Source organism: Tympanuchus pallidicinctus, unplaced genomic scaffold (assembly GCF_026119805.1).
Source record: "Tympanuchus pallidicinctus isolate F22 unplaced genomic scaffold, pur_lepc_1.0 scaffold60, whole genome shotgun sequence".
Classification (NCBI taxonomy): domain Eukaryota; kingdom Metazoa; phylum Chordata; class Aves; order Galliformes; family Phasianidae; genus Tympanuchus; species Tympanuchus pallidicinctus.
In genome coordinates this window covers 90,779-114,884 of record NW_026294781.1, presented here as the reverse complement: position 1 = coordinate 114,884, position 24,106 = coordinate 90,779, and the positions used below count along the sequence as shown (strand labels likewise).

Sequence of the window (24,106 nt, the reverse complement as noted above, 5' to 3'; positions counted from 1 at the left end):
GCACACCTCCCTCCCCTCCCAAATCCCCACAGCGCACAGCGGCCTCACCTCCCCTCCAGCGCCGCCGCGTCCCACCGCTTCCCCCCGGACCTCATCCTGCTCCATCCGCCCCAGAGGGCTCATCCTGCCTCACCCCTCCCAAAAAAACCACCGTGCAGAGCCCATCCCGACCCCAAGAACCGCCCCGCAGCGTGGGCCCCAAACCAACCCCCCCAAATCCCCCCGCGTCTGAAAGCAGAGCCAAAGAAAACGGCCCCCGATTTGAGTGCAAAAAATAAATATAAAATTTATTAAAACACCCACAATATTTTAAAGATATCAGGAATAATACATTTTGCAGCCGGGTGGGCCGCGTGTAACTTAGAATAAAATACAAATTAAAAAAAAATCATGGGGGAGGAAAAAGGGGGAGGGGGGGGGGTCCATACTTGCGATTTTTAGGCATCCTAAAAAATAAATTTACCAAAACACTGAAGGGAGGAGGTGGGGGGGAGGAAAAGGGTTTGAAGAAACGAGAAACACACAAAAGAGGAGAAAGAAAAGGGAAAATTATACAAAATAAAATTATCGGCATAAATTTACTGTCCTAGGAGTTATCTACAGTTTAATACACATTAATCCTATTGCCTTGAGACATGGGAAAAATCTACCGCTCCTCGATCCGCCCCGGAAAAACAAAAAAAAAAAACAAAAAAACTTCATTTCAAGTAACCACAGCCCCGAGCCGGCCAAGGAATCTTCAAGTGTGTCCCTGGGGGGACCCCCTGCCGCCTCCACTCCGTCCTCCGAACCCCACCAAACCCCACAGCAACGCAACCCCAAACCCTCCTGCCATCGAATCCCGAGCGCTGAACCCCACAGAAATGGCGCTTTTTATTTCGTTTTAATTTGTCGTTGGTTTTTGTTTCGTTTTTCTTGTTTGCTTTGTCTACTCGTTTCCTTTTCCTTCCCATTCTCTGCGCCGCGGTGCAAAACCCCACCGGCGAAACGCTCCCAGAATAAAACAAGGCTGAAACTACGGCAGTTTGTAATCCCTGAAGGATGCGAAAATGAGGAAAAGCCCGGGCGGAAAGGGTCAATGAAAGGAAAAAAAATAAAAGTAGGAACGAACACCGCTGCGAAAGGATCCCTGATTTCGGAAAGATTCGCCCCGGTTTCACTGCCTTCGCTGCCGCGGCGCTGCGGGGTTGAGGTATTTGCCTGGTTTGGGGCACGGGGGGCTGCTGCCCCCTCAGCTCACGGGAACCCAAAGGGAAGAAGTAGCACCAATGAAACCCAAAAAAAATGGAAAGGAGAGCAGGGAGGTGGAAAGGGAATGAAGAGATGCGAGAAGCGTGAAGCCCAGCTATCCCCTGCCACAGCTCCCCGCAGCCAAAGCCCACTGTTCCAGGGAGGAAAAGGAGCTCCGCGGCCAGGAGGTGCCAGCACCGTGTTTGGGTGCACCGGATCCAAGCACCACGGCCGTGCTCGGGGGGTGAGCATCAGGTCCTCGTGTCGTGCCAAGCACCCCAGGACCAAGCACCGGTGGGAGAGCGCCGTGACCCTGCACCACATCCACACCCCACGTCTGAGCACCACGTCCAAGCACAGTGTTGGTGAACGGTGGGCGAGCACCACGCCTGAGCAACTGTTCCTGAGCACCACGTCCACGCACTGTGCCCAAGCACTGTGTCCATGAACCTTGTTCAAAGCACCGTGACTGCGGACATCGTCTGAGCACCGCGCTCGGTGCCTGAGCACCATCTGAGCGAGCACACCAGCTCTGAGCACCACAGCTGAGCACCACGTTCCCCTCCCTGGCTGAGCACCACATCCAAGCACCACGTTCACACACACGGTGGCCAAGCACCGCATCCATAGCACCGCTGAGCGCCGAGCACTGAATACCGTGCTCACACCCCCGGCTGAGCACCGAGTCCATGCACCGCTGCTGGGCACCAACACGCAACCAAGCACCGTGTTCACACACCTGGCTGAGCACCGCAGCCAAGCACCGAGGCCACGCACAGTGGCCGAGCACCGCGACCAAGCACCACAAGCAAGCACCGTGTCCGCAGCGCGGGGCCGAGCACCGTGCCCGAGCACCGTGGCCACACGCTGGGGCTGAGGAGCACATCTGAGCACCGCGTCTGCCCATCCTTGGTTCCTGGAGGGGAACGAAGCTGCCGCAAAGCAAAGGTGCCCACAACGCTTCAGCGTTGCACCGGTTTCTGTTTGCATAAGAACAAGATGCTCCCGGCACGCTTTGAGCTGTCGCTCCGGAAAAGTAAACTTCCTTCTCAACGACATCATTGCTTTTTTTTAATTTTTTTTTCTTGGTTCTCTAGTTTCGTATATACATTAGTAGCACCTCGGCAAGATGGAATCAGGCAGAAGCATGATACGGTTTGTTAAAACACCATAGCACCATTTTGATTAGAAGATTTCATTTAATAAAAATATGCCTTAAAGAGCCCACAAAGCATATTCCAGTACTAAAAGGAAAAGTTAGCAATTGAGGCACCTCAGGGATTCTGGTTTCCTTCTCCTTCCTGAGCCTCGTCCCAAGAGTGCCAAGAGGAGGAGCGGCCCCCGGCCAGCACCGAGGTACCCACCATGGCCGGGAACACTGCAGTGAGCATGGAGACCTCCCCCGGTTCCCATCGCGGGTGTTGTTCTAGCACCAGTGTGGCTGCGACCTGCTGCAAAGTGTCTTCCCCCTCCCCCCTCCCTCCCCCCCCCGGCCCCGATGCGATTAAAAACGCCGCCCCCAGCGCACCCCACTGCCCACCCCGCACCAGGACGTCCCCGCAGTGCTTCCACCCCATGGCTTCTGCGCAGGTGGGACAAGCGCGGGTGCTGGTAAAGATAAAGAAAAAGATTTTGCTTAAAACAGACTCTCAGCAGCAAGGGGTTAAAGAGCTGTGCATAGTTTTCTAGTTTTCATATAAGAAGTCTGAAGCATGCTAATTTTCAATGACTGAGATTTGAGGTAGGTTATACGTAATGTAGTGTAAAAACGTGAGACTGCAGCAGTTCTCGCCCTGACCCACACACCACTGCCCCCCCCCCGGACCAGTTTGAGCCTCCCTTCAAGGCAGGGGGGGACGCCGCACGGGAGCGAGCCCCCAAACCAGACACCTCCAAGGAAGCAGGACTTAGACAGGTTGCACGGACCGAAACATTCTCCAAACGCGCCCCTTTCTCCCAAATTTCTTGCTAACGTCATCTACGCAAAGCTTTCAAGGCACCCCTGCGACAACCTACAGCACGGAAGTCAGACAAGACCTGGGCGAAGCAAACCAAGGCCGGCACCCGAATCCGACCTCTTTCATTCTTAGACCTCCAAACAGCACTGCAGCTGCACCACGGCTGAGCCCCATGGCCGAGACCCGTGGCCAAACGCTACAGCCAAGGCCTATAGCCAAGCTCCATGGCCAAGCTCCATGGTCAAGACTCACAGCTAAAACCACGACCAAGCCCCATGGCCAAGCTCCATGGTCAAGATCTATGCCCAAGCTCCACGGTCAAGACTTACACCCAAGATCTATGGCCAAATGCTATGGCCAAGACCCATGGCTGAACTCCATGATCAAAACCACGGCCATGACCGATGGCCAAGACCAACAGCTGAACCCCATGGCCAATACCCATAGCCAAGCCCTGAGGCACACAGCCCCAGGACACCCGCAGGCCAACCTAAGGTCTGACTTGCCATGAACTCTACAATCCTGATATGCTATTGGGTACTTATAAGAAAAGCGATAATAGCTCATTGAATTTCCTTGTCAAATATACGCGACTTTACAGATTACAGTTAAAAAAAAAACAAATTATGAAGGACGGACAAAGCATGTTAAATATTCTGCCAGTATTTACAGTTCTCCCACCATAACTGTGTCTAAAACACACTGCTTTCAAGTTGTCGGGAGGGGGGAGAGGGTGTTTGCTTTTTTTTCTTTTTTTTTTTTTTCTTTTTCTTTTTTTTTTTTTTTAAGTTTCGCTTTCATTTTTAAATCTAGGTGAAAGTGCTTTTTAAAAAAATTCTTTCCCTATGTACAGGTTTTAAAATCAGACTGACTACACAAAGGTTCAGGCTGTTTTACCGAGATCCTGCTGAGCTGCGCCGGTGCGTGGGGTTGCAGTAAACACACGCGGTGACTTCAGCACGGTGACGGCGCCGGCTCTCGCTCGCGTGTTCCCCAAAAGGCACCTGGAAGTGCAAAGCGACGGCGCAGCCCCGTCCCGCACCCAGCGCCCAGCACGGCTCGAGGGTGGCAGCCTCAGCTGAGGTTGTTGGGAAAGCACCACGCAGTGTTGTTGGATGGTTGGTGGGTGGGTTGGTTGGTGGGTGGGTTGGAAAGGTTGTTGGTCGGTGGGTCGGTCGGTTGGTTTTCTTGTACTGTGGGAAGAACAGCAACCTGTAGGAAGGTGAGATGATGGCACCTGGGGAGAGAAAAACGCGGAGCGCGCCGCCGCGCCGACTCACCCATCGGACTGAGAGTGTGGGGAGACGAGTCCCAGAGTGTGGGTTTGCTCCTCCCAGAGCCGCTCGTACGGCCAAAGTCCCCCAGAGACTGAAAGCACCAGACTTCAGCAACAGTGATGTACAGAGAGCAACACTAGCTATTCACAGTTTTGTGTTGTTTTTGTGGGTTTGTGTTTTTTCCTTTTCCTATTTACGTGTTTGATTCCTGTTGGGTTTCTCGGAGACGCAGCCGAGCTGCTCCTCTTCTCCTTAGGGCAACGGAGCCCCAAACGAGCGCAGAGCCCCGGACCCAAGCATGGAGCTCCGGGAGCAGCACCCTCCACACGATGCCCTGAGGTCTCCACCCATGGGGATGGACTCCTCCAGTTGTAAAACAGCCACTGTGGGTCCTTGGGAACCAACAATTAAAAAAACTGGATGTTCGGTGCATCCGGCTGACGTTAGAGCACTCGTTTCCAGGTGGCTCTGTGAGGCCGCCCCTGATCCGCGCCGCCTGCACGGCACTGCGGAGATCCACCTCTGCCTTTATACGCTGGTTTGGTGTTCGGGTTGTTTCTCATTTTTTTCTTTTTTTTTCTAATTTATCCATGTATTTTTTTCCTCGATGTTCGCTTCGTTTTTTGAAGGTCGGCTTCGTCATTCTCGTCAGATTAAAAAATAATAATAATAATCCAATAAATACGCGGTTTTAAGTGGAATTAAAAACCTCTCCTTTGCGAAAGGACGCTATAAACTTCTCTCTCCATTCTTGCAGTGCACAAGGATAGATTAAAAAAACACAGAGATATAAATATTAGGTTACCGAAAAACGTCAAAGAGCATTGTTCCTTTCCTATTTTCCTACTCTTTGCCAAGTGCGGCTCGCACCCGCGTCGGTTCCATTGTTTCCAAGCGTAACGTTGGTTTATTTTGCTTTCTTTTTTTCTTTTTTTTTCCTGCTTTTTTTTTTTTTTTTTTGCTTTTTTTTTTTTTTTTTTTTTCTTCTCCCCCATGCCCGAGGAGAAAGCACCACGAAGCAGCACCGGGACTCCAGTGCTGCCGACTATGAGGTAAGAAGGGCTGCGGCGGCCGCCTCCGCCTCACACCCAGCGGCTGTAGGGCCCCGTCACCTTGGTGTACGCGTAGGAGGACACAGTGATGGCAGAGTTGGTGGGGATGGCCACCGCCTGCCGCGTGGGGACCGCGTTCCTCCGCTCCTTGGTGGCCGCCTCGGCCGCCAGCGCGCCGCCCCACTTGCGCTTCTTGGCGAAGGCCTTGGCGTCCTGCTGCAGCCCCAGGCGCGCCGCCTCCTCCTGCCGTGCGCGGGCGCGCTCCGCCAGCTGCTTCATCTTGGCCTCCCACAGCGCCAGGCCGTGGTTGGGCTGGTTCAAGTTCTTGTGTTGGTAGAAGACCAGGGAGATGCGGGTGGGGTGGCAGCGGTTGGGTTTCTTCAGCGGGGTGGTGGCGTGCAGCTCGCGGCGGGCGCACTCGATGAGGATGGAGCCGTGCGCGGGCGCCACGGCCACGCCGCCGATGTTCTCGTCCAGGAAGTTGTGCTCGCTGTCTGACCACTCCTCCTCTTCCTCTTCTTCCTCCTCCTCCTCTTCCTCCTTCACCGCCTTCACCGACGCCTCCTCGACGCCCTCCTCCAGCCCAAAAGGATCCCACGGCTTCTCCTGACGGACCCCTGCTGCCCCCTTCTCACGCACCGCTGCCTCCCATGGCTTTTCAGGCAGCCCCGCCGTGGGTGCCGGCGTCCTCCGCTCCTCCGCCTTGCCAGACCCCCACGGCTCTTCAGAGAAGACAGGCAGCTCCGGCAGGGCCGAGCCGAAGCCCAGCGGTCCCAATTCCCAGCCCTTGTCCCGCAGGGTCGGGGTACCCGCACCGCCCAGCACCGTCTCCCCCAGCTTGCAAGGGCTCCACGGCTTCGGCAGCAAGCTGGAACTGCACGACGACGACGCTTCTTCTGCCAGGACATTGGGCCACTGCTTCTCCGGCAGCGGCAGGCGCACGGCAGCATCGAAGGCGCTCAGCTTCTCCCGTCCTCCGGCGCCTGGCACCAGGCTGCTCCACGAGCTCTCAGCCGCACTAGTCCGCTCGGGGGAAGACGAACCTCGGGATGACGTTTTGTAAGGACTCCACTGCTGCTCCGGTACGGGGACAGCAGGTAGAGCCAGGCCGGTGCCGGGCACGGCTGCCGCAGGGTTGCTCAGGGGCTCGATGCTGGGCGGAGGGTCCGGGGGCTCCTGCTTGATGGCTCTGCTGCCAAAACAGTTCTGTGCAAACGGCGATGCCTCCTCCGAGCCTGTGCTAGTCCTGTGCACCCCGGCCGCAGCCGTCTTCTGCTGGCTGGCATAGCGGCTGGCCCGCTCGTAGGTGCGCTGGTGATGGTTTTTGCTCCGGACGCTGTGTGGGATGGGCTCGGGGAAATCCGTGTTCCTGTAGGTATGGTTGAGGTTCTCCTGCAGCACCTGAATGTTGGGCTTCTTCTCGTAGCTGTTGCTCACCCAGCTCTCGCCCCTCTCGGGCACCCCGTAATTCAGAAACTGCGAGGGGAACACGTGGTTGTTGGAAAAACCGTAATACCCAAAGGAGGGCAGTGTGAACTTGGAATGAAACCCGTTCACGGAAGGCAGATTGGGCTGTGCATAGTAGGAATGGTAAGAGTAAACACTGTTCATGCTGTAAGGATCGGAGGGCCGGCAGCTGCCCAGCACCGAGTAGCTCTCCACCACCGCATTGCCGTTGTACTTGAAGGCGTTGTAATGGCTCTGCGGCTCCACTTTGATGGAAGGTTTCAGCGGCTGTGGGGAGAGCCCACTTTTCAACGCCATACCTGTGGGCACAGCACACACAACCACCATGACCAGCTGGCCGAGGAGACACCAGAAGGAACTGACGATCCAAAAAAGCCAGTCAGCCTCAAAAATCCAACAGCAACAGGACCGCTGGCTGAGTCAGAGCCTGGCTGTGACTGGCATTACCCCGTGCGCTGGCAGCAATTTGCACCCACATGCTGAGCTTCAGCAAAAGCATGGGCACCACAAAAACCACAGTGCAAAGCCAGACCCCACAGCATAAGCTGGTAATGCCAACTTACACGCAGCACTGCTGGTGCAGCGCTCAAGAAAGCCCCCAACCATTACACCTCCCAGAGCCACAAGGGAACATCCTCATCCCCTCACTGCTTTCTGGATAGCTTGGGGCTGTGCGATCTCAGCACTGTCCCCATTACCTGGATTTTGTTGGAGTGTAGGAAGTTCGAGTGCTTCCTGCTTGATCTTCTCTGGTGTCATCAGCTTCTCCTTCTGCAGTTTCTTCTTCTCCGCTGCGGCTTTCTTTGCCTCCAGCTGTCTCTGCCGACAGGACTTGGCGGGTTCAGGCAGCTTACGCACCTCGCGGGGGAAGGATGTGAGCACCTGGATGGCCCCGCTGCCCACCTTCGCGTTTTGGTTCTCCTCGCTGCCAAACTCATCCGTGCTGGACATCTTGTAGAGGGGGAGGACGTGCAGCTGCTCATCTTCGGGAATCTTCCCCACCACGCGATTGTCTTCCTTTGTTAGCGTGCAGACCTGGAGGAGTGCAGGAGGCCATGAGGGGATGGGGCTGCCAAGCTCTAGAGATGCTGACAAATGCAGCCCAAGGGGGACAATGGTGACAGCCCTGACTCAACACCAGTCCACACCCCAGGCTTGAGGCAGTGTGCATCCCCCAGCCCTCTCTGCTCCCCTGCTGCTGTCTGGAAACTTCCCACGGGGTTTGGGTCAGACAACAGCAAACGTGCAGTTCCCGTTGGTGCCTTGCTTATATCTGGTGGGGACAGCTTCAGCACCTTGCAGACACGAATGCTTCAATTTGAAGGACTGAAGCATCGAAAAGCAAATTGCTCTGTGAGTGCAAGCACAGAGGATCAGCCACCAATCTGGGGTGACAGTGACTCAGATATCTCTGCCTCAAAATGCTCCCTACAGGATCAGCTGGACACCACGCAGCTCAAAAAGGGAAACCATCCCAAAAAGCCTCACCAGTGCCTACGTACCACTGTGCAGCCATTGTAGAGGTTATGCTGATCTTTGTGAGCATGAGCACAGAAGTCCATGCATGCTGTCACCCCTGAAAATGGCCTCCCCTCCTTCAAGCCCAGCCGGCAGTCTATTGCGATATCCTCGTTGGTAACCTAGCAGAACAAGAAGGCTCTGGTTACTGCATGCTGCCACCCGGCTCCCATTCTGCTGGCCGCCAGGCTGCAGAGCCCAGCAGAGGGTGGGTGGTTGGGTACCTGATTCTGGTAGGCCTGTGGTGCCAGCCTCTTGTAAAGCGGAGCAACCTCAGTGGCCAAGTCCTGAAAGCTTTTCCGGAGCAGCTCTTCCTGTAATAGAGAAAACTGGGTGTTTGTACACAAGAGGACATCACCCAAGGGTTTTGGCAGCAGGGATGCAGTCAGGGATGCAGCCCATGCACGTCACACTGCGTCCAACCTTGTCTGCCATCACACAAAGCACACAGCCTCAGTGTCTGGTGACATCTGGGCTACTCAACCCCCAGCCTCAGTCTATTGTGCTTCTAACAGCACAACACAAGAGTTCTCCTGCACCTCTCTGGGGTTTCTAGGGAGGCCCCATTTGTCACACCTGGCAGCAATGCCCTGAGATATCAGTGAGAGCCTTACCAGGTCAGGTCGTCGTTTTTTCTCCCCAATTCACCAAAACTACTACAAGGGACCCTATTTTCAGACTTCCTTCTCCCAAAACTTGGAGTCAGGGCTAAAAGGAAACCACCCCCTCTCTCCCCAGTCCTATCATGCCACTCACCTCCTTGGGATTGTCCCCCACCAGCCTGAACTTCCGTGGAGTTTTGCTTCGAGCATATTTGCAGCCATTAAAATACATGCTCCAAGAGCAGCCGAAGGAGAAGGAAGCGCCGCAGGTGTTGGGGTCCTTGCCTTGGCACGCACAAGTCCGGCTGCAGGAGGGACAGCGAGGAGGAGCATCAGTCACCACCGCACTGACAGCATCCCCCTCCCCATGGGTTGCAGGGCTGACAGCTGCCCCACTGAGCGAGAAACATGGGAGGACGCCTGTGTCCCCTTCTGACCCACGTCCCCAAGCCGGTGTGGTGACCCACTGACACTTACTCGTCATTTAAGCCGCAGCGGCGGCTGGTGGGGTTGCCGTACTTGGTGAGGGTGTCAGTGAGCTCCTGGTACAGCGTGTCGCCCAGCGTGCGGGGGATGCCCTCCCAGGCCAGGATCAGGATGATGATGACAGCATTCTGGCAGTGGTGGCCAGCTCGGTGACGCACCAGGCATAGCAGCTTCTCCTCTTGGTTGTGTCTCCGGATCACCTGTCAAACAGCCGGGCCCAGTTGGCACACAGGTCTCCACCAGTGGGTGCTGGCTGCCTCTGCACCGTCCCACAGCAACACAGAGAAGAGAGCAGCAGGAACAACCCTGGATATGTTGTTCCCCATGGTCTTTGGGGTACCAGAGTGACCCCAAGGCCCACGGCACTCGGTGGATGTCACTGGGTGAGCACTTTGGGTGCTGGGTCAATGGTTGCATTAGAGGGTCTTAGCAGTCTTTCCCAATCTTATTGATTTTATGATTCTATGGTTCTATGAGTGTGGGAAGCCCTGCAGAGGTTCCCAGGAGTGGCTGCCACTTTTGCTTTGCCCTTCACTGCTACATCTTGAGCATCCTGTCCTGGTCTCCACGACTACCAACAGTGGGGACCTCCCTGTCCCCAAGCAGAAAGGGGACAGACAGCAGCATTACGCTGAGAATGGCAGAGGTGGGACAGAAGCCCTGAGCCTGGGGCTGTTTCGCTCCCCCTAACCCACGTTTGACTGAATGGCACTGATGGAGAGCGATGTACAGCCCCGGGGACTCCTGGGGCCACTTCTGCACTGCTGGTGCCCCAAAGGGTCTGGGGGCTGCAGGCACTCACTCACCCACTTGGCGATGGGGCAGCCCCGGGAGCTCTTCCCCTCCTTCCCAGTGTAGATGACCTTCTCGATGCGGATGGCTTTGCCCTTCTCGCCGTACCTGTGGGCAGACCCACATCACTCAGTAGTGTCCTGCTGAGGCCTCACCCCACACACGTCCCCCCTCTGCCCTTTGAAAACCCCAAGCCCCTCTCCGACAGCCCATGGCCCGGTCCGATGTCGGGGTCCTGCAAGAGGTTGGGGTGGGGTCCCTTACCGCTCCTCCATCAGCTCCCGGATGGATGCCACGGTGGGCCCCGAGCCCAGGTGGGTGTAGTACGGCCCCTCGTCCTTCTCCACGATTTGCTCTGCAGGAAAAGGCATGGGGGGGGAGGGGAGGAACAGAGATGTCGGGTGTCCTCTGGGAACCACATCCCCCAGATGTCAAATTCCCTCAAATGAAGCACTTTTGCATGAAAAATCAGGCACCTCCTCACTGACAGAGCACAAGCCTCAATCCTGACTGCACTATTTTGGCACTGTGTTTTAGGGCTCAGAGAGTTTTGCTCTGGTTTTACAGCTCCTGACAGCACTGGGGGAAACTGGGAGATCTATGGGAACAGAGAGGTCATAGGGGGAAGCAAAGGGCAGTGCAGGGGTAGGACCCACAGAATAGGGTCAGACGTGCCTCAGCCCATCCTCTGCTCCCAGCACTGATTTTCATTCCCATCATGTTCAGCAGCTCTGCTGCAGCTTCCCAGGCAGGGATCAGTGCAGGATGCACAGCAACAGCCGACTGCATCGCAGCATCCAACAGCACGGGCACCTCATGGAGCACTGAGCCCCACCTCCCACTTAATTGCTTTCTCTTATGACTTTTTCTTGAGAAAACAGAGCCCATGGGAGAAGGGCACGGTGGAAGGAGCCGGGCTGCAAATACTGTGCTGCAAAGTGTAACAAATCCAGCACAAAAACACATGGATCAAGCGTTCACTCGCCACTGACCACCTGGCCATAAAAGCAAGAGGGAAGAAAGCCCAAACTTGCCTGCAGCCAACGCAGCTGCAGGGTTTGGCCATAAAGACAAGTTCCACCAAAGCTGCAGAGCAGCCTCTGTGCCCCCTAGGTGTTACCGGGGTGACGTTCCCAGCCCCACCGAAGGACCTCCCAGCATCACGGCACAGCCCCAGCACCAGGCATCACCCCCACACCCCCGTGCCCCCACTCACCCACACAGTCACAGGTGGGGAACTCGGCCTGCGCACGCTTGGCGGGGGTGTCCAGCAGGCTCTTGGTCGGCGTGTCCAGGTATTTGAGAGGCGACTCCAGGAACCCGCTGAGGGTGGGGGTCAGCGGCACCTCATCCTTGGTGGGCGTCCCCTCCGCCTCATCGGCGTTCTGGCTCTCCTCAGAGTAAAAGCACGTGGTGGACACCACGGTGATAGCACCAGAGGACTCGATTTTGATCTGCTTGGGCGAGCGCACGGAGAAGAGGTGCTCTGGGGGAGGTCCCTTCTCTGGAGACAGCGTGGAGCCCCCAGGGCCAGCACTGCTGGGGGCCACAGCGGCGGTGCTGGCGATGGTGGGGGGCACCTGCGGGGCTGGCAGCTGCCCCTCTGGCAGCGCGGTGGTCCCGGTGGGCGGCAGGCTGAAGGTGTCCCCGAACTCGGCCTCGAACTGCCGGATAAGCTCCTCCAGCTTGTCGTCCACCATGGCGGGCGGCGCTCCCTCCGGGCCTGGCGCCAGCGGGTGGCTGTGGGTGTCCCCCCCAGGGGTTCCCCTTTCCTGAGAGTCGGAAGCAGTGGGTGGGCACGGGGTGGGCGGTGGGGGCTCGGGCTGCGGCGCTGTGGCAGGGGGCTCGGCGGGGGTCCGCAGTCCCTCCAGGCTGATCTGCCAGAAGGGCAGGAAGAGCGGCTGTGAATCCTTCTGCTTGGGCTTCTTGATCTGCACCTGCTTGCGGGCTGGCTTGTCTGGCTGCATCCTTTTCTTCTTCTCCTTGGCCTGCTTCTCAAAGGTCTTGGGCGTGCTGGGGGTCCACCAGCCAGGTGGGCGCTCCGGGGGGGTCGCGGAGAGGCTCTGCTCGAGGAAAAGGCTGCGCTTGTGGTGCAGGTGCTGCTGCAGGACCATCTGTGTCTTCCTGTGCAGGTCGGGCTCCTGCAGCACGTGGGGGCTGCTTGCCGTCTCCTTGCCCGGCGTCCGATCCGGGGGCTTTGGGGCTGCTGCAGGGGGGGCTCTGCCAGCCTCGGGCCGCTTGAAGGCCACAGCGATGTATTCGGTGCTGCCCAGGAGCTGCTCCAGCTCCGCCATAGGGTCAGTGGTCCCAGACGGAGGCACCACGTCGATGGATGGCTCTGGGGGGGCAGGGGGCACCGGAGGGGGCGGCGGCGGTGGCGGAGGGGGGGGTGGCCCATCAGCACCGGGTTGAGGGAGCGTGGCTGAGAGCTGCGTCAGCGCCTCGATGGCGATGGCCGTCTGCAGGCTGATGTTCTTCTCCTTGGCAATATTCAGTGCACTTTGGGAAAAGGGGAGGCCGTCCGACGGGCACGGCTCGGCGGCCTCCAGCACCGCGGGGGGAGCGATAGCACCTTTGTCGGGGGGCGGCGGGGCGTGGGGCAGCGGGGCCTCTCCCAAGGCCACCTGGATCTTCTGCTCCAGCCACTCCAGGTAGTCAGGGCACTCGGGGCCGTCGCAGTTGCAGTTGGGGGGCTTCATGCCGTGTTTGGCCAGGGCGAGGGCGGCCTTGAGGGCGTGCAGGTCCTCCCCCCTTGGCACGCCGTCCCGCGGCGCCAGCCCCCCCCGGCTCATCTCGGTGTCAAACTTCTTGTAGAGTAGCGAGGGCGAAGCTGGGGCGGGCAGCCGGTAGGAGGACACCGCTTCGGCCACCGCCGAGAAGGCCACCAGGTTGCGGGCGTCCTCCAGACGTGCGGGGCCGGCAGGGGGGCCGGGCAGCCACCCGCTGGGCTCCATCAGCGCGCTGCCCCCCGCCTGCGGCCGGCCCCCAGCGGCCAGGCCCAGCCGGCCGCCCTCGCTCAGTGTCCTCTCGCCGCCATAGTCGATCAGCCCTTCTTCCATTGGGCCTCTTCTGGGGCCATCAACCGGATCGCCCCCCGGACCTGTCTGAGAGCGGGGAGAGAGGAGAGGGTGTGAGTAACCCCTGCAAAATCCTGCGCCCCATATCCCACCCCACAGCCTACCACCCACCCGTCCATCCCAGCACAGCTGCAGGTGCCCCTGTGCTCCTCCCGTCCCCACATCCCAAAGGCCCACAAGGAGCTGTGCTCTCTGAGACCTCAGCTCAGCACCGCAGCGATGGGACACTGAGCAAGGAGTGGGGCAGAAAGGAGAGAAGGGGGTCTGGAGCCCATCGTCCCAGTGGGTGCATGACATGGGGGGGAAGGGGAGGTGGCATCTCTGTGCCCATAGGTGGGAGTCTCAGTGCCACACAGGATGGGATGCAGAGCATTTTGTGGTTTGTCACTAATAGGAGAGCCCCATGCGGGGCCAGGGGATGCCTTCACCCATTTCCAGGGCTGCATACAAGCAGGGAGAGAGGGAGCAACAGGCAGAGCAAAACCCCCGTGGAAGCAGAGAGGAGCATCTCGAGTCCTCCTCGCCTCAAACATCCCCCCGGGGGGAAAAGGAGGGGCGAACCCCATTGGCAGCGACCCCGTCCGCCCTTCCCACGGCCCCTCCGCAGTGGGGAGGAAAGGGATCCCCCACTACCCGCCCCCCCACGCAGGAACTCCCGCACGCGTGGCCCTGTCCCGGTTGGAGGCTTCCCCACGAGGGCCGCCCCTGCGGTTCATCCGACCGAGGTGGGGGGGGGGAGAGGGGGGAGAACACGCGGGGCTGCACGCGGCCTCCCGCACCGCTCCTTTTGTTCCCGGCACCGCCGCGGGGGGGGAGGGGGGGAGGTTGGAAGAGGGGGGGCGCGGGATTCCATCCCGAAACCAACAGCGATTCCCCCCCAATGCCGCCGCGAGGAACCCACCCGTGCGCACCCACCGCCCGGGGGGGGAACCGGAACGCCGCGGTGCGGAGCGGCCCCGTCCGCGCGTCGTGAAAAGAGGGGAAAATCCCTCCGAGGAACTAAAAAAAATCTCCGCTTCATTTATTTATTATTATTTCCCCCCCTGCCCCCCTTCCCTCTTTCTGTTTTCAATGCTTTGGGCGGAAGGAAAACAAAAAAGGCCGCGGCACGCACCGACCCCGCCGGGTACCCCCGGCCCGCGCCGCGCTCCTCCGCAGCCACCGGGACCGGCGCGGCCGCGGCGCGGCACTTACGCTGCGGGGGAGCGGCGGCGGCGGCGCGGAGGGACGGAGGCGCCCGCGGAGGGACGGAGGCGCCCGCGCTGCTCCGCGCCGCACCGCGCCCGGCCGCGGCTCCCCGCCCCCCGCGGCAGCTGCAGGAGCCATCAGCCCCGGCGCCGCGCGCACGTACGGGCGGGGAAGGAGGGGGTGGGGGGTGGTAAGGGGGACTGGGGGGGGGAACGTGAGCTCGGCCCCGCAGCCCCCGGACCGCACGGACGGCTCCCGAGAGCCGGCACGTGTCACGCGTACAGCCCGCAGCCTCAGCGCCCCGCGGCTCCGTGCGTCCCGTACATCCCATAACTCACTGCATCCCATAAGCCGTGCATCCCCCAGCCCCATACATCCATAGTCCGTGTATCCCATAACCCCTGCATCCCATAACCTGTACATCCCATAACCCGTACATCCCATAACCCCTGCATTCCATAACCCATACACCCCATAGCCCATCCATTCCCCAGCCCCATACATCCACAGTCCGTGCATCCCATAATCACACAACCCTATGCATTCCATAACCAATACATCCCGCAGTCCATGCATCCCACAGCCCCGTGAATCTCACAACCCGTACATCCCAAAGCTCTGTGCATCCCACAGCCCATACATCCTGCAGCCCTGTATACCTCCCAGCCCATACATCCTCCCAGCCCTGTACAACCCACACCTCTGTACACCCCACAGCCCCGTGCATCCCACAACCCATATCCCACAGCTCTGTAGATCCCTTTGCCCATACATCCCACAGCCCCATATATCCCACAGCCCTATAGATCCTGCAGCTCCACACACTGACACACAACACCATGCGATCGGCAGCCCTACACATCCAGCACTCCTACATCCCTCTGTATGCTCAGCAAATTATGACCAGCAACCATCAGCCGTCTGCAACCCTACAGAACTGTGTTACCTGCAACCCTACACAACCGGCAACCCTACAAACTCACGCTAGTCTCATCCAGCAAGCGCCGTACCCAGCAGACCCACAGACCTGGCAAGCCATACAGGAACCCCCTACACAAACAGCAGGAACCTACACGAACAGCAGCATCCCATGGGGGACCCATGGCAGGGTCCCCAGCTGCAGTGCCACAGCCACCACAAGGTCTTTTTCTTTTTTTTTTTCCCTCTCCCTCCCTATTTTTTATGTTACTATGCCATATCTCCTGCTGGCCCTATATGAAACATGGAGCGAAGGCACCCTGGAGAAGCAGGCAGTGTTCTGCTGTGCTCCTGCTTGTCCCAAACCACACATGTGGGAAACAACAACCTCAACACCAGGTAAAGGATTGGTCCTCATTCCCAGCACCCAAAGCCACCCAATGAGGCCCATCCAGCCCCATGAACTGGGGGCTGAAGCAGCAATCCCTTATCTGGGTGCTTGGAGTATTTGTAAACCCCCCCTACACACACGCATCTCAACTGATTTTGCAGGCGTTGGGCTTGGAGCAGCCGAGAACTTCATCCCACCACAAATCATTCCATTGTGAGAGCAGGATTTGGGGGATGGAGGCGCTCAGATGTGGCGATGCACAGCACAGGATTTTTTTTTTTGGGGGGGGGGGGGGGGTAGTGGGGGGGGGGATGGATGCACTGCTGGCGTAGCCAGGGCACGGCAGGGTGCTCAGGAGGTCAGCAGTGCTGCCAGCGCCAGCAGCTGGGGCCGGCCAAGAGGCAGGCGGCTGTTTGGCTGCCGGCCCCGTGCCGCGCTCGTGGTTTTCTTCCCCTGGCAGCAGCCCCGGGATCCTCCGTGCTCTGGGGCACCGTGGGGCCCCCGCGGGATGGGGAAACCCAATGTGGACGAGCATCCCTGAGCACAGCCCAAAGGAAGGGCAGGGGGCCGGCAGCACGCCCTGGGGATGGATGTGCTGCTCAGCCACAGCAGGCACGGAAAGCCGCCCGATGTCACCAAGGTGCCGGCAGCGGGGGATGCTGGAGAGGAGCCCGGTGGCACGGATGCGACAGCCCTGGGAAAGCAAACTGGAGAGCCATGGAGCCCCTCCCGACGCTCCCAGCCGCTCGCTTGTTTTCCAAGCTGTTTCCGTGGCCCCGGCTGACCCCAGCACTGGGTTTGAGCCGCTCGCTCCTGTCCTCATTTAGCCCGGCGGAAAGGCAGAGCTACGGCAGGGCTGTGTTGCAGGGAACCCATCCCTGCTTCCATGGGCCTCTCAGGGACCCCCGGAGCCATAATCCTGCTCTAGATACCATAGGGGCAAGCATTTCATCCTCTCTTCCAAGCTGGTTTAATGACACATATTCACACTGCTCCTGCACCAGGAGCCTGCAATAGGGACAGGGAATTTTTCTCCACCAGAAAACGTCTCCAACCCCATCCCTTCTGGTGGGGCTCCAGGAAAAGCATTTTCCCAGCCCAGCCAAGCTGCAAGCAATGGGAAAGCAGATCAAAGCAAGAGAAAAGGATGGGAAACCAAAGGTGTTTGGGAGCAGGATTGCCCAGCGGCAATGTGTGGAGCAAAGGGGAGCTGAGTGCCTGGATGCAGCTCCTCCAAAATCGCCCTGACCGAGAGCAGCTGCGCGCCGGCATCTGTTCTTAATCCACCCTGGATGCCTTTCAAAGCCGGGTTGGAACATTCATCCCCGCGCACGCAAGCGGCCCCTGAGGTCCCTCTCCAGCTGGGCAAAAGGAGGAACCTGCGGGGCACAGCACTACGGGATGCTCAGCACCAGCACAGCCAGATCAGCTCCTCAGGAGCTGCGCAGGGCTGCCGTTCCCATCGCGGCACTGAGCCGGGAACCAGCATTTGGCAAGAGGAAGGGAGAACGGCTTGCCAGGCTGCGTCAGGCTGCTCCGACCGGCAGCGAGGGAGGGGAGAAAAGCTCTTTGAAGGAAAAAGAAAAAAAAAAGAGAAAAAAAAACGTGGCGCTATTTTTGTTTCTTGGAGCGGCTTCAGTCCAACACAGCTGACTCCTCTCGTGCAGGCGCTCAGCTACCAGATTGGCGCTGCGGCCGGCCGGGCAATGCCAAAAGAACGGCTGTAGGCAAGCGGTGCTCCAGCAGAAAGGGGAGGGATGGAAAGGATAAAGAGGAGAGGAAGGGATAAAAAGGAGGCCAAGGGGAAAGGAGAAGAGAGGAAGGGGAAAGGAAAAGAAAGAACATAAGGTAAAGGAAAGAAGGGACGTGGACTCACCTGGGAAGGAAAAGCGCGTGGGCTGTGGCAGAAACGCCTGAGGCTGTGCTGAGCCTCTCCCTGTGCCGGCAGCACTTCGCCACCCACCCGAGTACCCATGTGGGGCCGAGCTGTGCTCTGCAGCCCCTCACACCCTGACGGCACTGCTTGCAGGGGGACAGGGCACAGTGCCCTCCAGCACGTCTCCCATCAACCCCAGTGGGAACTTCCCCCTCGCCCAGTTCCTCTGCCTCACAAGCAGGGTGCAGAAATCCAGCCAGCCTTCAAGAATGGGTGGCCATGGCGCAAAGCTGCCCCACTCCCATCCCACAGGGGCTGTGAGCACTGCTGGGATCGAGCGTCCCGTGTTGCACCACGGGTGCACGGCTCTGCAAAGCCCACCTGACGGCCTGCTGTACCTGGGGGATGCGCAGCCCTGGCCCCGCTCCTCGCTTCGTGAAACCCTTCAGCAGCCCGAGCTTTCAGCAGAGGAGGAGGAGGGACGTGCGTGCGGCAAGCACAAACACGTCGGCAGCACGATGGCTGGCGGGCAGGAGCAGGGAGATGAGTGGGAGCCCGGCCCTGCCCAGTCTGGGCGCGGGGACAGCACCGGCTCCCCCAGCCGGTTTCACCGCCACGACCCGTCCCAGCAGGGAAAAGCAGCCGGGGAGAAAGGGAGATGCAGGGCGGGCTTGGCACGGCCCAACACAGCGCGCCCGCGATGCCCCGCCTGCTGTATGCTGCTCCCCCGGCCCCCCTGACTCACCCCAAAACACCACCACCGCCACCCCACGTGTTCCACCAGGGCCGGGGGGGTCCTGAAATGCCAGAGCGGACGTGACGGGAACCGAGTCACATCCAGGAAGAACCTCTTGGGGGACACATCCTGCTCTGCAAGTCGGCACAGAGACACGGGACGGCCGCTTCCCCTTTCACCGGCTTCAGGCTGAGATCCTCTTTCTTGCAAGAACAGAAGCGGACGGTGCATTTTCCTGCTTGGCTCCAATCCCTGTGTGCACGCACAGCTGAAAGCTTGGCAGTGCAAGCTAGCTGCTCCCCCCAAAGGGAGCACTGCCACAGCCGTGTCCCCTTGCCAAGTACCCTCCCCACATTTCCCTGTACTCACCCCGGCACGGCGGCCAGCAGCTGGCACCGGCGCACAGAAAGGTCCCCATGGAGGGGAAGGCATGAAGACCCCCACCATGAGGTTAGCGAGGCAGCAAGGCTGGGGTTGAGCAGGGCAAGCTCCTTCTCTGCCCTATGTATGGGCTCAGACACATGCTCAGTCAGAGCTGCTGCATCTCTCCTACACACAGCGCTGAAGAACCACCTGAAAAGCGAGCAGGAGCCTTTCTACACAAGGACGCGTTTGCATCACATCCTTTCAATGCAGTCCTGATCAGCACCGGCACAACGGCTTCTGCAGCACACCGCACAAAATCTCCCTTTTTTCTCCCCCAGAAAATGACAGCCCCCTCCCACCTCAGCTGCCTCCTGGGGTCCGCAGTGCCGCTGAGTCAGCGCTGGCGCTGCTGAGTCACCGCAGCCACATCAGCCACGATGAGCTCAGCGCGGGGGCTCCAGCACCTCCGTGCACGCAGCCAGAGGCCGATGCTCCATGTCACTGGGGACACGCACAGCTCCGAGCTCGGCCCAACGGATGCCACCGGTTCCTCGGCCCTCTCCAAAATCTCCGGGTGTAACACCGTGTTCGCGCAGCTCCCGGATAGAGGCTGTGCTGCCATCCTCTCCCAAAACGCCCCATCACAGGCGATGCCACAAACAGACGTGGCATCATCACGGCCGTCACCGCCGCGCCTTCTTCATCTCGCTCAACCTTTTCCATGACCGAAAAAGGGAGGGGAAAAAAATACCCAATTTCTATTTTTTTTCCTCCGCTGGGGTCATCAGCGCCAAGGGGGGGAAGCGCAGACGCCGCCTCCGGCTTCCCTGGCCTGCGCTCCCCTGCACTGGTGACGGGGCTGATGACTCACGGGAAGGGAGGGGGGAAGCGACGTGTGCACGGGGCCGTAATGTTTGTAAACCTAAAAAAAGCCATGTGCAGGCAGGCAGCGTGCTCCGGCCAGGAGCTCCGGCTGCCAGCAGCTCGGAGAGGCTGCGGCCGCCAGCGAGGAGCCCTGGGACAGCAGGGGCAGACAGCAGCTGTCTCTGCACGAGCATCACCAGGGAAGGGTCAGCCCCATTCCTCTGCTACAACACCTGTAAGCGGGACGGCTCGAATCGCCACGGGTTTAAAAGCAGAGGCTTTAAATACATGCGCTTTAAATGCGACGGCTCTAATTGTAACAGCTCCAATGGCAACACCAAGCCAGGGCTTCCGGGGTCATTAAAGCCCTGTGCTCTCGTGTTTCTCAGCCTTCTGCTGCACCCGACTGCCTTCTGGCACGGCACTCACACAGGCCCACGGCTCCCTGTGCCCTCATCCACCTGGGGAGCAAGAAGCTGCTCCAGGGAGTGCGGTGGCCATGCCACCAGCAGCCAGCACTGCAGCCAGTGAGCTGGAGCCGAGCCCTCCAGACATTACACAGCATCCCCCGGCTTCCACGCTGACGACTGCAGCAATTAGAACTTGCTCCAATCAATTTTTTACAGCGTTTGGAGTGCTCGGAGTGGGTTGGTCCACCTCCATCCCCCCTCCCCTGCTCATTTGGCTGCATTGGAAATTGCAGCAGTGGGAGCTCCCAGGTCCCCAACTCCACCACTCGACAGCAAAACCTCGTTGAATCAAAAAGATGCAGTCAAGAGATGTGCAGAAACCATCTTTTTTTTTTTCCTTTTTTTTTCCCCCTCTTTAAGAACTGCCATTTTAGCTGAAGCAAACAAGCGTTCTGCATCATCAGCCACAACAGGACCCCCTACAACATCCAGCAGACACCTGCCCACAGTTCCAACACCACATATCCCTCACCCCATGGGCAAAGGGATGGGGAGAGAGCAGCTCCCAGTGCTGGCAGCAGTGCGGTGGGTGGATGTGGAGCAAGGACAGCTTGCAGCTGTTCCACCTCCAGCCCCTTCCCGTTTCATTTCATCTCCCCTTGGATCCCAGCCCAGGGGGAAAAAAAAAGCTCTTTTATCCTCAAAAAAAGAAAAAATAGGGTCTGGCACCCTCTTGCACTGAGCTCAAAGGAGAGATAAAAGAAGCGCTGGAGCCTCAAGGGTGGCACAGATGGGGCTCAGGCTGGGGAGCTCCCACTCGTGCCCTGTGCTGCAGTGGGGACAGAACATCAACCATGGTGAAGGCAGTGCTGTGCCATTAGAAACACACACACAGAACGAGGCTGTAGGGTCAGGGACTGAAGTGGGCACAGGATAGGGACCCCAGCACACACAGGCAGAGGGCTGAAGACCCCAAGCCATGGGGACAAAGACAAGGGACACATGCAGGCAGGAGACCAAGGAACCTGATAACACAGGACCAAGGACAAGGGAGCCCAGCACACATGGGAAGGGGACAAGGGACCCTGAAACCATAGGGATTCAAACCAGGGAACCTGACACTGCAGAAACTAGGAGGAAGGACCTTTGCATGCACAAGCAGGTGTGGGATAGCAATGTCCCAAGGATGGGGACACCAGCATGCACAAACAGGGGATGAAGGACACTGATGCAGTAGGGATAGGGACCAGAGAATGGGCACACAGGGGAGAGCCAACCCAATAGCCTGGGGCTGTGGGGGCAAGAGAGGGACCTCAGTACCAGGTGACACAGAGCCCAGCACATGTGGGCAGGGAACCGAGGGCTGTGACACTGTGTGGATGGGGGCCCCAGGACATGCAGGCAGAGGACTGGGGGACAAGTTGCTCCCCAGTGCGCCAAGACCCCATGGGAAAGGCTCTCTAGGGCACAGACAACAGCACAACCGTGTCGTTGCCGTGCCACCCCACATCTGGGGACAGCCACACCACACCAGGGCTGGGGGCACCACGCCACCCTCCAAGATCCCAGCAGCTTCCTCTGTCACCTGCGGTCACGGATCCAAGGCTGGAGACCGGGACACCCCCAAAAGGTGGCATTCCGGGGCCACCGCCAGATCCATCCCCGGGGCCACCCCCTCACCCCCCGCACCCCCCGATACTCCCGCACCCGGCGGAGCCTCGCGGTAGCACCGGCACACGGCACCGAGGGCAGATGGAGGATCCCCACCGCGTTCGGGGCCGAGCCCGGTGCCGCCGCCGGGGTGCGCCGAGGGATGAGCTGGGGGGGGACGAGGGGGGAGGGGAAGAGGGGGGAGGGGAGGGAAGGGGGGGGACCCGGGGCCCCCGCCCCGTACCCCGCAGTGACGCAGAGCGGGGACCGACCCGGTGCGGGGTGACAGCCGTGACGTCACCGCGGCCCCCGGCTGCCATGGCGCTCGGTGCAGCGGGGCACGAGATGGGGGAGGGGAATGGGGGGGGGTGGAGGAGGGGGTCGGGGAGGGGATAGGAGGGGAGAACCGCGGAGAAAGGGGAGGGGGTTGGGAGGCAGGAATGGCCGGAAAATATATTAAAAGCGGAAAAACGGTATTTTTCGGTAAGGATGGGGGGAGGGGGGCACCGGGGCGGGTTGGGCGCACGGGGAACCCGTGTTGGGGGGGGCAGCCGAAGGAGGGGTCCCGCCCCGCCGCCCCGCTTTGTCCCCGACCTCCGCCACGCCGCCCCCGCCCCGGTCCCGCCGGGCCCCGCCGCTCCCTACCTCGCCCCGCCGCTGCCCCCGCCGCTACGAGGCGGCCATCTTGTGCGGCGCTGCGCCCGCCCCGGCGCGGGGGGGCTCCGCCTCCACCCGCCGAGCGGCCCCGACCGGGGGTGGCCCGGGGACGGCGGCCAGCAGCGAGCCGTCCCGGAGCATCGGGCGGGGGAGGCGGGGTGTCGAAGCGGGGGAGGGGGAAAGGGCTGCGGTTTGGGGGGCTGCAGGCCGACCGCAGGGATTGGGCGCGGGTTCGGCTGCAGGCCAAGCACGGAGCAGGACAGCCGAGCAGCTGCAGGTCCAGCGGCAGCACCGGCCGCAGGCCCGACTGGAGGCATGGCTGCAATCACAGCCACGGGAGCAGAGACGGGTCGTGCTGCAGGCCAGCTATGTATCCAGCTGCGGGCCCAGCCAAGGCCCAGCTATAGGCCGCACTGCCGCTGTAGGTCCAACCTTGGGCCCAGCCACGGGCCCTGCAGCCACAGGCCCTAATACAGGCCCAGCCACAGGAGCAGCTATAGGTGTCCAGCTGCAGGCCCGGCCACGAGCCCAACCAGAGACATGGCCACAGAGCAGCGTAGTCTGAAGTTGATAGCAGTAGCCACAGGCCCAGCCACAGGACCGGCTCCAGGCCTGGCTGCAGCCCAACGGCAAGCCCAGCTGCAGGCCCAACCGCAGGCTTGGCCACAGGCCCGGCTGCTGTGAGCTGACCTGGCCAAGACGTTCTGCCAGCACAAAGTGGGTCACAACAAAGCAGGAGCAAAGCGTCAAGAGTGGGTGGTGGTTGAAGGTACCAACACAGAACCAGAGCGCTGTGATGCTGTCGTGCTCCATGTTGGCAGCGGGACCAGGCTGTGGTGAGCGGGGTGTGGATGGACTTGTGGTCCGTGTGCCCTACATGAGGAGGTGGCAGCAGCACTGTAGTGGTGTGGCAGGTGTCACACAGCCGTCCCCAAAGTGGCTGAATTCACACCCGGCCCGTAGAACAGGGTCCACCGCCTCCGTTTAGGCTGTTATACCACAAAATCACAGTGGTGGTGTAACATCCCGCTCCCCAGTGCCTCCTCAGGGACAAACCCTCCTTGTCCTGGGTTGGAGTGATATCACAGCTTTTCTGCCAGCAAACACTGACCAGTTTGGTTGTCAGAATAAACTTCTGTTCAGACAGAGTGGTGATACACTGGCACAGCTTCACAGGGAGGTGGTGGAGTCACTGCCCCGGAGGTGTTTGAGAGCCATGGAGATGTGACTCTTGGGTCAGTGGACACAGGCGGTGGGCTGGGGTTGAACTTAGGGATTTTAGAGATCTTTTGCAACCTTTATGATTCCATGAAATCAGGGAAACCCTCCTGCCCAAAAGATGGACAAATTCAGTGCAGAACAGCTCAGGGTCCCGTGCACCAGTACCAGGGCTTCCCTTCGCGGTTTGCTCCCTCAAAGCTGATGGAGGGCAGCCAAGCAGGGCTTTGCAGTGTGCTTTTTGTGTTGATAGGGAGCAGTTGGTGAGATGCTGATTTTTTACACTAATGAAGCAGGAAGATGGAGAGCCATTTGAGGAGGGTGGCATTGGCAGCATCACTGAGCAACGACAAATTTCAGCCTCCAGCATCTT

The 24,106-nt window shown here is 59.5% G+C and overlaps 1 protein-coding gene across 1 annotated transcript; it reads right to left on the bottom strand.

Annotated features, from left to right (window-relative positions):
- Window positions 1-2,994: 2,994 nt before the first annotated feature.
- TET3 (tet methylcytosine dioxygenase 3) lies at window positions 2,995-22,583 on the bottom strand. Its single transcript, XM_052665002.1, has 10 exons — window positions 22,504-22,583; window positions 11,599-13,486; window positions 10,647-10,737; window positions 10,397-10,490; window positions 9,582-9,790; window positions 9,259-9,409; window positions 8,727-8,816; window positions 8,487-8,624; window positions 7,683-8,019; window positions 2,995-7,283 (listed from the first exon to the last, which is right to left on the bottom strand). Exons 2-10 carry the CDS (start codon window positions 13,439-13,441, stop codon window positions 5,548-5,550), a joined length of 4,689 nt encoding a protein of 1,562 aa, XP_052520962.1. The 5' UTR covers window positions 13,442-13,486; window positions 22,504-22,583; the 3' UTR covers window positions 2,995-5,547.
- Window positions 22,584-24,106: the final 1,523 nt, after the last annotated feature.

Excerpts from the sequence above, each read along its gene's own strand:
- TET3 (XM_052665002.1), bottom strand. The coding sequence starts at position 13,441 with ATGGAAGAAGGGCTGATCGACTATGGCGGCGAGAGGACACTGAGCGAG. Across the intron at positions 9,410-9,581 it reads CGCTGCGGCTTAAATGACGA|CCGGACTTGTGCGTGCCAAG; the intron begins GTAAGTGTCAGT and ends TCCCTCCTGCAG. Across the intron at positions 8,817-9,258 it reads TGGGGGACAATCCCAAGGAG|GAAGAGCTGCTCCGGAAAAG; the intron begins GTGAGTGGCATG and ends TCTCTATTACAG.